Below are 16611 nucleotides of genomic sequence, written 5' to 3'. Positions count from 1 at the left end.
ATACTGTATGATACACTGGACATGAATAGATGCGTCTCGTAGGGTCTAAATGCAAACATAACGATTCAGATAATAATTTTATTGCAAAACACTATAACCAAGTTGACAACGTCTATCATTGCTAGCTAAGCTAGAGGCTTTTTTTTATTGTATTAATGGCTTGACAGTTATTTAATTTGCTAGCTAATCATTAATTTATCTCCAGTAAAATTCAGTGATAAAATATCTGTAATAGAATTATCGTCAATTGTATTAGTGGTTGCTTGTTTGTGAGTAAATTTAAATGTAAGATGGCGCAAGATATTGTCTTATACTGATTGTACATTCCGGTATCATATCATGATGAAGCTGGTGATTTACACCCCTAGATCGAGGGCCTCGTCAGAAGGAGTCTGAATTTCAGTACCCCCACAGACACCTGAAGACAGAGAGAATGTAGAGAATAGATGGCAATGCATGTTCTGTACAGCAGTGGTTCTCATACTTTTCAATTTCAAGGACCCCAATTTGGTATGCATTAGGCCATGGACCCCCATAACTCTGAGAATGTACACTTGCACACTAGTTACAGACCTGTAAGGGTCCGTTTGTTTCCTAAATATCAATCATTTAGCTGGGGACCCCTTGGAACCCCCTCAAGGACCCCACTGGGGTCCCTGGACCCCACTTTGAGAACCACTTGATGTACAGCACATCTTTCATACCACCCAGTCTTAATGTCTCAGGAGGAGGCATTTCCTGTGAGGAAATAGACAAAGAAAGATAGAAGCGTCAAATCCAATTGAGCCCTCAAATGCAGGTGTCTTAACAGATTAAACCACGGCTGATAACTGTCAGTTTGTAGTTTTTGTACGGAAAAGAGAAGATCTGAAGCGATGTGCTGAACCAACACTAGCTGCACAGTAATACACTGCACTGTGCTCCAATGCTTTTATGTTGTGTATGACAAGATAACCCGTCTTTTTGGTATCCACACTCAAATCGCCAGTTACATTGAAATTCTCTTTATACGACTCTTCCATTGTTGTGGTCTTATAGTACAGATTTCCAATAAGTTTCATGGCTGTCTCTCCAGGTGATTGCTGGTACCATTGCATCATTCTAAAGCCTATTCTCGTGCGTGTGCAGACCAGCTGTACTTTTTCTCCTGGGTCTCTGAAGAGTGCAATTGGAGTCTGGTAGACGTTGAGGCTGAGACCGAAGCCTAGATAGACATGAAGAGAGAAACTACTGAAATGGTGAGTGGATGAAAAATGACCATAAATGGCTGCATATGTTATATGAATGACAAGACATAAAAGCCTAATTGGTTATATTACCTGTGAGGAAACACAAAATCGCAAATCTGATCATGTTAGCTTCCTGTCAGTTAAGAGAGTAACAAAACAATGAGCTTCTTGTAACTCAAAGACGAGATCCAGACATAGTAAAATATGACTGACCCTAATTCTGTCACCGTTAAACATGAATCGGCTTGTGTGCCAACTGATCTTCCTGATGCTTGAGGAGGATAACGGAAGTGACGTGGAAACGCTATGGCATGTGACAATGACAATGTTATCATCAAATCTAACTGAGACCTCAAATGCAGTTAGGAGTTTATTCAAGAGCCTTGAAGTGTGCATAATAGCTGCACTGTAATATTTTGCTGTAATGCCTTTAGGTTTACTATGAAAAGAGAGCCGTTCTTTGCTTATATCTCCACTGATATTGAACCGCTCTCTACCTACGACTGTTTGTGTTCTATTCTTTGTTAGTACACATATTCACTGAATTTCATGGCAGTATTTTCAGGAGCTTGCTTGTACCACATCATTACACGCACATGCGTGTAATGATCCAGTGTTTTTGTAGATTTCCAAAGGAATCTGTTTAATTTTAACACCCACAAAGAAAACCGAAAAGGAGATTTTTTTAATATAAACTATAGTGCACAGTATGAACACAGTATATTCACAGAACCAAATTATAAGAGTACATGAGTCCACAGAAAAGAAAGTATCTTGACATTAAGTTTCTTGCACACAATTCATCTACTCCCACGACTAGAGACATTTTGCTAAGAGCAGCAATGATCATCGGTACAAAATCTGCAGCACCTACCGTGCTGTTACCGCAGAGCAACACAATTGTAAACGTAGGAGTTGTTTGTATAAGGATAGGGATAATAACGTCCAGTCGCCAGTAAGCAAGACTATGACTATGATTCAACATTAGCCTATAGATTTCCTCAGGCCAGGACTCGGGCCATGTCGAGTCAAGTTACAACAGTTTCTCTTTTTTTCTGTATGTCTAAACATAGAAATTCCCTGGGCAGCCACGGCAATGCGATTCGAAGCTCACAATAAGCATCATCAAGGACTTAAGGCTTTTCTAACAACATTTGCTGTGGATCCGGTTAACCTACTAGGAGGAGTACATCAAAGTAACAAGACTTTTATACACAGGATACACATGATTGTCAAATCTAGTCCTATGTTGCGCTGATTAAAGCAATGGTCACAGAGTTATGGCCATTTATTTATTTCCCCCCATTTTCCCCCCCCAATTTAGTCGTTATACAATTGATTCCTCCCCACACACATGTCTGTGTTGTCACTGCTGTTGTATCCTACTGACTCACCTACCAGTGAGGTGCCCCCACCGGGAGGACGTATAGAGCCCAACACTCCCTGCGGACAGGTGCCGCCCCCAGCCCGTAGGATTACGTGTAGTGCCAATTATCACCCTCCCCGGCCGGCTTCCCCCTCCCCGAACACGGGCCAATTGTGTTTGTGTAGATGCTCGACAAAGCTGGATGCCCCACGGTGGTTTCGAACCCACAACCTCCACAGTGGTGGGCAGGCACTTTACCACTGCGCCGCCCGAGAGCGAGCTATGGCCATTTTAAGTGTTAAACACTGCTTTAACACTGTAGTGCCCCATATGTGTGCAGTTTAGTTTTTTTAGGTATGACTATTCTCATGCCAGACCCCTGAGCAGTGTTTGTGCCAAGTGTGGTGCGGATTGGAGCATCGGTGCACGTGTGGCTCGCGGGTGTGGCCAGAATCAAGAATCAACTTTATTGTCACATCACTGGTTTACAGGTGTAATGAAGTGGGTGGGATTCATTTTTGCACAAGCTCCATCATTTTGTTGTTTTTCAGAAAGGGAAAAGAAGAAAAAGGAAGGGGGACAGGGAGAAAAGGAAAGCAGTGAGAAAAATCTAACATTAAAGAAGCATGTCAAAGAGAACAAAACAAATCAAGATATCTACCGGTACATACACATAGCATAAGGCTAACACATACAGTATGCACATGAGGTTAAACATAATGTGCAAAAAGGGTAACGCATAAGTAGGTCCACATAGCGGCAGGTATGTGCATGAGATTAGACATAAGGTGCAAAAAACGTCACAGGTAAAATAAATTCACATGGCAGGTCCACAGGCTGTTGTCATGGCAGACCCCTGAACAGTGTTTGTGGCAGGTTTGGTGCAGATTGGAGCAACGTTGCACCTGTGGCTCCCGAGGGCCCCTGAAGTGGCCCCTGGTGTGACGATTGTCATGGCATACCCCTGAACAGTATTGTACTGTATTGGCCCACTACTGTATTTGAGCATTAAACAATATCATTTAAAAAAATGTTTGGCTTTGATTTGTTTGACATAATCCGTCCATGCTCTCAAATCTGCAACAGCAGATAAGGTAATTATGGATATGGAGTGCTGCCTCTCTGAAGAGCAATTCTAAAGCTATAATGCCCCCTACTGGAAGACTGTAATATGAGATAAAAAAAAGTTCAGCCAATACAATATATCAATGTATTTGTTGATGACACAGAAGTACTGTACAGTCGTCTGGCTGCAAGTCTTTAGTCACGGTCTTGATTTGAATCCCCATAGTTAGGCTGACCTCCAACAATGGTGTGTAGACAATGAGCCTCATAGAGTGGGTGTTATCCTTGGGGACAAAATGGAAAACAGGAGTCTTATAATACAAGATATTATTGTTTGTTCTTCAGAAAATGAAAAAAAATAACAGCTTTAGCAAGATCTAAATTTCAGAAACATGTTGAAAGTATACACTATAGGAATATCAATCGAAATAGTGTCATATCACTGTATAAAGAACAACACAACACTCTGAAATCTGTTAATATCCAAAGTAATGAGAAAAAGGCAGTGACAATGATTATCTGATTAATCATATTAAGCCCTTTAAAGAGAAGAAAACATGCAACAAAAAAAATAAAACATGACTGGTGGTGCGTATAACCCGGGGGTGGAGATTTAGTATTGTTTCAGAGAAGGAACCTCCCTGGTGGGGTGTTTGTACAGCTATCTGAGCCACCTGTATCACTGTGCTTACTCACAGCACAGAAATACATGCCATTGTCCTCAGGCCTCAGCTTCTCCACTGTTAAAGATCCATTCTTAGCATACCTTTTACTGGCTGGAAATTTGTCCTCTTTGAATTCAGGTAGGTTATATTCAGATTGGGTGTTTGGAGTCGTGTACACTATTTGCCGCATTCCTTCCCCCTGTAATTGTCTGTACCAGTACATCTGGTAATAACTAGCATCTCCGTTGTGACTGCAGTCCATTGTGGCAGATCCAATCCAGTCCTCTTCTATCCAAATCATGGGACTTTGGATGACATCAATCCCATAGATGTGACCTGTTTGAATAAGATTGCAATAAGTCCATTGTTACAAAACAATAATGTTACCATAACTGAGATGCAGTATATCCTTAAATACAATATATCCCATTCAATGTATTGTGGCATCAATGTATTGTGGAATAGTGGCATAACAATTGTTATTTTAGCCAGTCACAAGTTATTTAATATTGTACCATACCAAAAATACAGAGAAGAAATACGAATTGTCTGGTGAGAACAGGTTTGATCATGTTTGAGTCCTGAGGTTCGAAGGTGGAGAGGCGATGGAACGCATATGACTGTCACGTTGCAGTACATAATGGGAGGTTCCACAAGGTCAGCTTGTATTATAAGAGCGTATGTTCAATAACATGGTTTATGGGAGTGGCATGAGTCTGCAGTTTTGGTGTAATTCTATACTTCAGTACTATACTAATATTATATTAATAGTATATTCTCACCATCTCCCCTTTTATCCTTTGCATTTCTCCCCTTGACTTCAAGCCATGTAGTGTTTCAATGTATTGTCCATACTTTTTTGTTAACATTTTGTTGAAAATCCCTTGTTAACATGGCTGAATAGGCTATGTCTGATCTGGATAATGTTCATGTTCTGGAAGAGACTACCACAGTCTCCAGATTGACTGCCAATACATGTTGTCACAGTGGTATGAAGACTTGTTGGCACAGTGGTATGAAGACTTGAAGACTTGAAGATACTTGAAAGTATCATCAAAGGTTAACACAACCCTTTATCTGCTAACACTGCCAATGTTATTGTCCCCCAGAGTTTTGTGAATTCAGCTATGCTTTTCACTCTTTATACCGATGATTGTCATACCTCTACTCAAAAAATCTTATAGGATTCTGATAGAAAAGTTCTATTTAAAATCCTATTAAAAAGGATATTTTGAATAGGGAGGTACACCAGATCAATACATTCTAAAATATTCAGCTGATACCGTTCCAACATCTCTGTTAAGTAACTCAGGTAACCCTGCAACAACATGGCATGGACAAAAATGGTCAAGTGTTATAATAATACTCTTTAGATTAGTTTTTAAGTTAAAAACTGATCCAAAAATGTATTTTGTATATAGATTTTGAGTTGAGCGTATGTATCATTTTCTTTTAGTTGTTGTACTTTATTGTTATAAAACGTGAAAACAAATAGAAACCTTGACCATAAAAATAAATCTGCTCATAGATTGTAGGCCAACACCTTGAAAAACTCTATAAACCAGCCTACCATGTATGCATCTTTGTTTCTTTCTTGTATTTTGTGTTGGAAATTGTGCTACTGATTATGTAAGACAAATTTCATCATCAATCAATAAATCAATCAAATAACAATGGGTGAGAGGTTCCCATTATTGTGTGTTAATGTGGCTTGATCATGCAGACAAAATGTATTAAAATCCATGTCTCTTAACTATGAGTTTTAGTGGAGCTGGAGGTCATACATAGTATACTGTATGGGAGCTGTGACAACTTTAACAATACCCACACTGAGGTTTTTGTTCAGCCAACCTGTTTGTCTGTATCACTGTGTTCACTCACAGCACAGAAATACAATCCATTGTCCTCTGGGATCAAATTCTTGATTGTGAAAGTTCCACTCTGAGCATCAGGCTTAGTGGCAGAGAATTTCTCCTCACTGAAGCTAGGTTGATTTTCAGGCCTGGCGTTTGATATGGAAAACAGTACTTGTTTCATTCCTTCTCCTGGAAGCTGTCTGTACCAGTACATTTGGAAGTAGGTAGGACCCATGTCATGACTGCAGTTCATTGTAGCACTGGTACCCTTCATTGTCCATACTATGGTGGTCTGGTTGACAACTGCATCAGTAAGACCTGTGTGCATGATAGTGAAAGTTACCATTAATGCAGCAGTATTGAATTGAAATCACTTATGTCGATATGATCATCTGTGCTGATAATGTTTGTTATATATAAAAAAATTAATGTACATGCAATCAATTCTGTACATTTGCATATTCTTGAAAAATATTGGTTACTTCCGCACAGCTGCCCATAACATTTGCATTTCTCTCCTGGATTTAATGAGTCGTTTTGCGTTGTGTTACATTACCTGTGATGCACAACAGTACTACTGTCAAGCTGAGTAGGCTAAGTTTGATCATGATAATGTTCATGTGTTGGAGGACAGATACAGTATGAGTGTCAGTAATCGGTAGTGTTATCATTCAGTGATATGAACCTGTCATAGTGTATTCGACATGACAACAGGTGGGAGTGTCCAATCATTGTGTGATGGTGTGGTTTGATCCTGTAGTCAACTGTTGTAAAATCAAACATGTGATTCATAACTGCTGTTGAGTATTAATGAGACCGGAGGGCCCCCTACAGGACACTCTAGTTCTGACAAATGTAATATTATAATATCCACTCTGGGGTTTTGTTTTCTGCCAACCCGTTTGTCTATATCACTGTGTTCACTCACAGCACAGTGAGATAAATTAATGTTCATGTAACCTTGTGCCACCAGCCTAAAGCATGGTTTCTATTTACTGCTAAGTGCTCTGATCCGTTCTAGAGCCCGCCTACTGTATCCAGTAACTGCTGCAGGGCAGCTTGGCGGATATACTGGGCAGAAATGACTCATCCCCAAGGAAGCGTGCTGTCACCTTTCCTGTTTACCCTCGTTACCATTAAGTTCCACTTCAACTCAAGTATGCGTCACCTACCGGAGTCCTCTGATGAGTCCTCCAAAGTCAGTGAGGAGAAATGATCTGCAACCAAGCATAATGCACTCAGTGGAAATTTCACATCATTCGATTCCAGAAGAGTGTGGATTGTATTTCTGTGCTGTAAGTGAACATACTGTAGTGAATCAGTACAGACAAACAAGTTGGTGGAACAAAAAACCTCAGTGTTGGTATTATCATTAAAGTTGTCAGAACTCTCTCTCATAAAGTGTTCTGTAGGGGGACCTCCAGTCTCATTAATACTCAAGTTATGAATTCCATGACTGTTTTTTTTTGTGTTTATACTATAATTAGAGCAGGATCAATAGAATAAGGAATGGAATAGACTTAATTGTCCCGGAGGGATATTTGCTTTCACAACCCTTTCAACATGGGACACATAAGGAACAGTAGCATACAACACAACAAACAGTAAAGACGATGACATAGAAGTACATCCACATTAAGACACAACAATATGTCAGCAAGGCAGTTTGTTTAACGCTGCAATGGCTGAGTGGGGAAAACAATTGTAGCCTACTAAAGCGACGTTTTTCCCATTTCAACGTTCTACTGTATGTCTCCGTCCCGATGGCATTATTGTAATTGAGGGGGTGATCAGTGTCATTTGCTATTGTAGGTTTGTCGTTCATGTCAAACCACATCAACACAATGCTGGGACACTCCCACCTGTTGTCATGGCAAATACCATGTGACAAGTCTTCATATCACCGATAACACTGATAACTGACACTCTGGCTTCTCTGTTTTCCAACACATGAACATTATCATGTTCAAACGTGGCCTACTCAGCTTGACAGTAGTGCTGTTCTGCATCACAGGTAAAGTAACATATAAAACAACTCACTGTGTCATGATGTTCAGGACAGCAACTCAAATGTTTCAAGGGAAGCTGTACAGAAGTTACCAATATGTTTAAAAAATGTAATTATACTGCATTTATTGGACTGAATTTCTAACAACATTATCAACACACTTATTGACATGAATGATATCAAGGCATAACATTTTCCAACGGCTTTTCAACAAAAGTATGTATATTGAAATTGCAATACTTCACTAATGGTAATTTTGCACACAGTTCTTATTGATGCAGCTGTTGTCAACCAGACCACCGTAGTATGGAAAATCAAGGGGGGCAATGCTACAATGGACTGCAGTCACACTAAAGATGGTACCTACTTCCAAATGTACTGGTACAGACAGCTCCCAGGAGAAGGAATGAAACAAGTAGTGTTCACCATGCCAAACAAGGACCCTGATTATCAACCTAGCTTTACTAAGGAGAAATTCCCCACCACCAAGCCTGATGCTTTAAGTGGAACCTTCACTGTGAAGAATTTGATACCAGAGGACAATGGATTGTATTTCTGTGCTGTGAGTGAACACAGTGATACAGACAAACAGGTTGGCTGAACAAAAACCCCAGTGTTGGTTTTATTATTAAAGTCTCTCTCATAGTGTCCTGTAGGGGGAACCTGAGTCTCATTAATACTCATCTGCAGTTAAGACTCACATGTTGGATTTAATACAGTTGACTACATAATCAAATCTTATCAACACAATGCTGGGACACTCCCACCTGTATGTTTGTCATAGCAAATACACTTGTGACAAGTAATCATAACACTGCTGACTGCTAACAGTCATACTGGAGACTGGTGGTCTCAACACATGGACATTATCATGATTAGACATGGCCTACTCAGCCAAGTTGCCACAGGATTTTCAACAAAAGTCTATGAAAGTATTTCAATCTAAATACTACACTAATGATAACCATAAAAAGTTCATGAATGAATATTATCTAGAATATTGTACAATCCACATTGGATTTTAGTATACTGCAATTACACAGACAATCAAAACTACATACTACAGTAATGCAAGCTTCCCTTGTGGAACCTCCCATTATGTAAACTGACAGACAGTTATGGTATGTGGGCCTGTGCCATCAGCTACTGTAGCATAGCATCGTCAGGAATCGTTTTTTAATAATATCAAATATGATCAATAACTGTGCTTGTGAACTTGTGAAACGTCATCAATTGCATCAATTGCAGCTAACTCCAAAGTGTTCATTTTTCAGGAAATGGAAAAAAACTAAACAAAAAGTGGAGTTAGGAGGTTTTGTTCATCATTGATAAGAACAGTTGAATGGACCTCCAAGCTCACAATGAGGTTGGAGGTCAAAAGGGGGTGGAGCCTGGAGTCAGCAAAACTAGCTAACTACACCCCCCTTTGGTGGACTTGGCTGGTTTAGCAGAAAGTTTGAGGATCCAATGGAGTTAGCTGGTTTTGTCAGAAGCGCTTTTTAATACTTTTCATTGGTTCAGACATAAAGGGTGTTCAATAGCACTGATTTATGGAAAAGAATATCAAAAGCGTCAAAATGGAGTTAGCTGGTTGGTTCCTGCCGGACAGCAACGATATACTAGATATACACTATTATAGTAGTGTATATCTGTCTGTCTCTTATATGTCATCATGATTTGTGTGCGTGGGAACTCATTTTAAACAGGCTTAGTGCTTTATGAGTTATCCAGTTTAGTAATAATAATAATACAAACTTTATTTATATACAGTAGCACCTCTCAAAACGGTTACAAAGTGCTTCACAAAGAAAACAAGAAAAGAAAACAGTAACAAAAAAACAAAAAAAGACAACAGTAGACCTTGTATTGTGAATTGTACTTCTGTGTACTGTTTCTCTTACTAAATAAAGTACATCAATCACTTCAAAGGTTTGCAAAACTGGGATGGTGGCTCAACCATGTACAGACCACATAAATCTACAATGACCTGGGTTTGATCACCACCTCAGGACCTGTGTTGATTGTCATACTTGCAATTGTGTCAAATGTTGTGTTGTTTTTGCTCTTGTTTATTTTAGTATTTTGTTACTGAGTTGTACAGCACTTTGGTTTCAACACTGTTGTTTTTAAATGTGCTCTATAAATAAAGTGGATTGGATACTGTACGTCCCCTACGCCTCCCCTTTCCTGTCTTGTCGCCACTGTCTTGGTAAAGCAAAAATACTTAAAATAGAGGAGGACAATTATCAGCTCAATGGGCGATGAGACACACCTGTAAACTAGATTTTGCAGTATTGCAAATGCAATGGTCTGTATTTTTACAGCCTATACAGTATATCCATCCCAACATGGACTCTACTCTCATCATCTTGACTGTTTCTTTGCTCTGGACTGCAGGTACAGAAGAGTATAATGTGTTTCTAGTTGAGGAGGATTATTGTGCTCAACTGTTGTTTTGATAATATACTTCTTAACTCTGTTGAAGTGTAAAGAACTACAACAGTAGTCCACACAAGTTGTGGAGACTGTGTGTGCAAAGTTCCACGCCGATCGGTCCAGTTATAGGTAAAAACGCAAATCGGCCTGTTGTAGTGTCACCATGTGGACGATTTGAAAAATGTAGTGGCATTTAGGTGGCATTTCTTCCTTGGCCTAGTGGGAATGTGCGTGCAAAATGTAATGGAAATTGCACGCTGTGTTCATGATTTGAGGCATTTTGTTCAAAATGGAGCATTCCGGCAAACTTTGGAAGCTAATCTTAGCCCATCAGGATGGAATATGAAAAATCTGAAAGACCAGTTTTGTTTAATGACTATAGGGATACTGTGTACCGATTTGCGTGATGTTTGGACAAAATCTATAGGAGTAATATAAAAAATCTGCCTCCTGGTGGCGCTATACGAGGCCCATGTGAAACATTTGGGGCAGAGGTTCTGCTCTGGCATCCAGGGAGTGTGTGTGCACAGTTTCACATTGATCGGGCCAACGGTGCCGGAGATTAGCTGTCCACAGACACATGGACACGAGGACGTACGGACAGACGGACAGGGTGCAAAAAGGAAACGGACAGATCTGAAATAGGAAACAGTGATATTAGCGTCAAAATGTGTTTCAACACAGGCAGCCTGCAGCAGTTTATTGTAGAGGTCTGTCTGCTGTTTAAAATCGTGATGCTCTCTCCCCTCCCTCTATCTACAGTATAGGGAGATATATTTAGTCCTCCTTACTGTGCTTTAGTTTTCATCCATTCAGTGATCAGCAGACTTCTCGCACAAATGGCAACTCTTCAACTCTGTGTGACAGGTGATATATTATTTCATGAAAAATATCCTAAATGTCTACAGTAACCTATCATAGGCAACTGACAGTTTTTCTGTTCAATGAACTGGTCAATTTTAAAACAACTTCTGTTCACAGGATTGTCAACAAATACACATGTTCATCAAACCACCACCAAGATTATAAAACATTTTTGACATGAGGTCCATTCTAACAGCAATTTCAATGATGCAGTGGTGCAAAAAGTCTGCAGGGAGCAGCACTACGGCATTAATGGCATTAATTGGATTTGCACAATAGTCCAACCTAAGCAATTATTTCAAAGATAATTATTATGTGCGGGTGGATGAGAGAACTCTATGGTCTCCTTTACATTACAAAAGTGAGAGGACCTGAGGATACCATATGCTGTGTACTTCTGTGCTGCTGTAGCGATGCTATTTGATGCTCATTTCCTGCTCATTGCCTCTCTGCTCCTGTTTGACAATTTCCCAGCATCTCTGATCTATTGAGCTTTAAACTCACAATCAGTCACCTGCTCCTAACCACATAACGCTCCACAGAACATTTGATATCAGACATCTCGCCAGTGATGACTTTTTGCTTTTTGCTGCAACAATATTAAACCATTTGTTAGGGGGCAGTGTTTCCCCACATATCTCTTCTGTAGCTGTATGCAACATTAAGGTACTGTAGGCCTGTATACATGTGTATATCAAGAGAGATTGCAGTAACATGACTGAATATAATACAATATGATGTCTCCATGGGAAACTCTGAACCTGGCTTCATAAAGAAAATTGAGCTAAAGATTTGACCTAAATTTAGTACAATGATAACCTACTGTATGATCATTATTTAGGAGGAAATCCAACTTTAAAGATAGACCTTTATGAAGTTGCACAGTTCTATAATATGCTGTGTAGAAGGACAAACATATTGGCAAACAATTGTATACAAATCTACTGTATTTTCATGAGAAGAATTTGCTTTCTTAAATGTGAATAATGCATATCTACCCTATATTTTTTATATTTAAAAAATATATATTTATTTAGTATATCTTTTATTTATTTTGACACTTGTAAGGTGGCAGTATATCTTCTACTTCTCAAAAGTAGTAGTGGTGAATGTGGTCACCTGACCCCTCCTCCTAGTAGGTTAATTCTACAGTAGACATCCTGCTAACAACATGGGTACACCCATTAAACATTAGATTACACCAATGCATTGGGCCAGTGAAAACAGATGATGATTTTTAGACCAACACACAACATGATCGTCATATTTCTCAGCGTAACTTTGAACACGGTTCTAGTTTCAGGTAAAGTATTTTAAAGATACTTATTTCTTACTACTTATGTTTAATATTTGTTTTTATTTATTTTATATTATTTTAGTACAGTATAGCCTCCATAGCAGGATTATGAATTTAGGATTATGTTCAAAGCAGGAGTAGACAGTTACAGTACATTACATTAATGGTCACTGCACTGTTTTGAATTTGATCTGGCATTTCAAGTGAAAATATGTCATTGAACTGTTAATTACTAAACCGTAAAAATATATTGTTGGATTTATAAAAATATGTTGTATTTCACGCACAGGCATCTCTCTGAGTGACCAGGTTCACCAGACACCATCTGAAATGCTCCTTTACAACAACCAAGGAGAGAATGCCAAGATTAACTGTTCACACAGTATTCAGAACTACAATCAAATCAACTGGTACAAGCAGTCAAAGAATGGACAAATACAACTCTTGGGATACATGATCGCAGGCAGTGGATACCCAGAGACAGGAACGGCAGTCAAGATGGATGGAAGTGCAAATGAGAAACAAATCAGTACATTGACAATTGAAGAGATCAGTTCAGACAGCACTGCAGTGTATTTCTGTGCTGCTAGTTTCCACAGTGTCACATACAGTATTGCCACTTTTCAATACAAAAACCTCCCCTCACACATTTTTTATATCTTTGTATTACAACACCTGCATTAAACCATTGTAATCACTATCCTCCCTCCATCTCATTCAGTGCCAAAACACATCTGACACACATTAGACCAGGGAGGTTCTTTCTGTGCAGCAATACTAAGTATCTACCCCCTGGTTATAAGCACCATGCTGTGTTTATGTGTTCCTCTTTTGGGATTAATGATTGCTCAAAATCATGTCACTTTCTTATTATCATCACTCTGTTTTCAAGGTACTTGAACTTGCCAAGACTTTCATCATAAGTAACAGATGTGAGTGTTGTTGTTCTTTTACAGTTAAAGGGCCATCCAAACCAAGCGCTACAACTACATATATTGTTGTTCACCGTTGATGTTATAGTTGTGGTGTGGACTCTGCCATCCACTTGAATTAGAACGGATTTCTAGTGCTTGGTGTGGACAGGCCATAAGGCACTGTTTAGAAGTTACTATAATGGGCCAGTGTGGAATTTCAAGAAAATGTTCTGAAATGTAAATCTTGAATAAACAAAACAACACAAGAGGTCAGTTCATTTATGGCAGATAACTCATTTCAGAATGAAGCTCTAAAAAGGAACACAAGTGTGTGTTGTCTCATACCAGACATACCGATGTATTACAAATGACTCACAGCAGGCTATGCTGGTGATGTGCCAACCACAGAAATGCAATGACCTGGGTTTGATCACCACCCCAGGTCCACGGTTGCTGTCATACTGTACCTCGTTTTTGTACCCTACCTTTCCTGTCTTGTCTGCCTTTACAGTCTTGTCTCAGTAAAGCAGAAATAGTACATCAAATAGACACCCTGTTTAGTAGCATATCATCTGCACAACAGGTGATGAGACACACCTGTCAACTGGATTTCCCAGTATCATAGTGGTCTATGTTTATAGCCTATACTTTATGTCCACCCCAACATGGCCTCTCCTCTCGTCATCTTGATTGTTTCTTTGCTCTGGACTGCAGGAACAGTAGAGTGTAATGTGTTTAGTTGAGGTTTATTGTGCTTTATTGTTATAGTTATTATGACGTACTTATGTTACCAATTTTCTCCTGTGGGATTATAATGTGTCCAAGAAACAAAACAAAAGGTGTTTCTTTTTGGCTTTACTTCAGTTTAGTTACCTCATTACCGCTCATGCCTTCCAGTAGGGGGCATTATGGCATTAAGAAATGGCTTTTCGAAGGTTCAAAGAGGCAGCAGTCTGCATTACAATATCTGCCTTTATGAAAAAAGGAAGGATTCATGAATGCTGTTTTTTCTATTCATGAGTGTAGATCAATTGTGTGCCAGAGACAACATGTCAAGATTCTCATAGGTACTGTGATAATTTGGTTCAATATGAAACAAGATACTGTGTTCATACTATGGACCTGTAGTTATGTTTTTCTCTGTTTAGGTTTAGGAGTGTTGAAATCCAACAGACCCCTTTGGAAATCTCCAGAAATCCTGGAGACGATGTACAGTTGGTCTGCACACATGAGAGAACAGACTACGGTGTTAAGGGCCATTCACAGCACTGAGCACTATAAGTACAAAAATATAGTTTAAAGTCAAGTGGATGGCAGAGTTCAAACCAACTATTAAAAAAAATACAACGGTGAACGTTATAGTTATAGTGCTCAGTGTGAATGGCACTTAATGCTGTGGTACCAGCAATCTCCTGAAGATACTGCCATGAAACTCATTGGCTATGTCTATTGTCTACTACAAAAGAATAGAACACGAACAGTTGTACATAGAGCATTTTTATATCACTGGGGATATGAGCGCTGATACTGCTAAAAAAAACTTAAATAATCTCCCCCCATCTGCATGTCGTCTCAATTAGATTTGATGGCAACATCATTGTTAACTGAAGCTACAGTATAGCGATTCCACGTCACTTCCTTTATTCTCCTCAAGCATCAGGAGGACAGAATTAGCTTAATTCGGTTCCTCTGCTTGATGTAGTCACATAAGATATTCTCTGTTTGTAGTATCATCTTAGAGTTAAATGTAGCTCATTGTTCTGTTACTTTCGTGGCGGGAACCCCTATTTGTAACTATACCTTTCAGGACGGGAACCCCTTTTAGCGTTCTTTTTGCTATGTACAGTATATATAGCAACATACATTTGTTGTCATTTTTGAATAAATATTTGAAGTTTTTCAGAAAACTTAGGTCAGGATTTAGAATCGGCCTCAGGTCTAAATGGGTTAACTGACAGAAAGTTAAAATGATCAGATTTGTGCTTTTCTGTTTCCTCACAGGTAATAACCAATTTTGCGTTGATGCCCGTCTTTCATATAACATGTCATCCACTGATTATTTCAGTAGTTTCTCTCTTCATGTATCTATTTAGGCTTCGGTCTCAGCTTCAAAGTCCACCAGACTCCATCTGCACCCTTCAAAGTCCCAGGAGACAACGTACAGCTGGTCTGCAGACATGATCATTATGCTGGTATAAGGGTGATGTTGTTGTGGTACCAGCAATCACCTGGAGAGACGGCATTGAAACTCACTGGTTATCTGTACTACAACAGTGCAACTATGGAAGAGTCGTACAAAGATAATTTCAATGTAACTGGCGATCATCATGCGGATGCCACAAGGAATAGTTATCTTTTCATACGCAACCTAAAAGCATCTGAGCACAGTGCAGTGTATTACTGTGCAGTTGCTTCAGCAGAATCAGCACATCGCTTCAGATCTCCTCTTCTCTGTACAAAAACTACAAACTACCATAGGGTTAGGATTAGCGGTAGTTTAATCAAAAACGCCTCAAATAAACATCCGTTAAGACACCTGCATTTGAGGTCTCAATTTGATTTGGTGCTTCTTTATCTTTCTTGGTCTATTTCCTCACAGGAAATGCCTCCTCTATGAAAAATAATGCTGAATAGAGCAGATTGACATTATTACATCAGCAGACATGCATTAACAACAGCATCGAGTTTATCACATCTCATTTGAGAGTACAGTATGTAAACCAACTCAGGGCTTCATGTTGGATCTTTACAGGAAGATATCTTCCTCTGTTGTTTCCTCACAGGTAATAATAGTTTTTATTTTTTTTATTTTTTTTATTAACTTTATTTTGCAGGTAAAATAAAACAACCAATAACAATGAAAGCCACAATATGAAAAATAAAATAAAAATGAAGTAAACAAAAACATTTT

General features: G+C 39.1%; 2 protein-coding genes across 4 annotated transcripts in view; one reads left to right on the top strand and one right to left on the bottom strand.

The window, feature by feature from the left end:
* Positions 1-16611, bottom strand: part of LOC308074343 (M1-specific T cell receptor beta chain-like) — a 113464-nt gene that overhangs the window by 29046 nt on the left and 67807 nt on the right. The window lies entirely within an intron of this gene.
* The window catches only part of LOC308074344 (M1-specific T cell receptor beta chain-like), a 39694-nt gene continuing 31206 nt past the window's right edge, over positions 8124-16611 (top strand). The window contains exons 1-2 of the mRNA XM_080413762.1: positions 8124-8195; positions 8456-8751. Coding sequence (XP_080269888.1) covers positions 8132-8195; positions 8456-8751 — 360 coding nt within the window. The 5' untranslated portion in view covers positions 8124-8131. The remainder of the gene's footprint in view (positions 8196-8455; positions 8752-16611) is intronic.

Source organism: Gymnoscopelus braueri (assembly GCF_963280865.1).
Source record: "Gymnoscopelus braueri genome assembly, chromosome: 19".
In the NCBI taxonomy this organism is placed as follows: domain Eukaryota; kingdom Metazoa; phylum Chordata; class Actinopteri; order Myctophiformes; family Myctophidae; genus Gymnoscopelus; species Gymnoscopelus braueri.
This window is presented reverse-complemented; position numbering and strand designations above follow the sequence as displayed.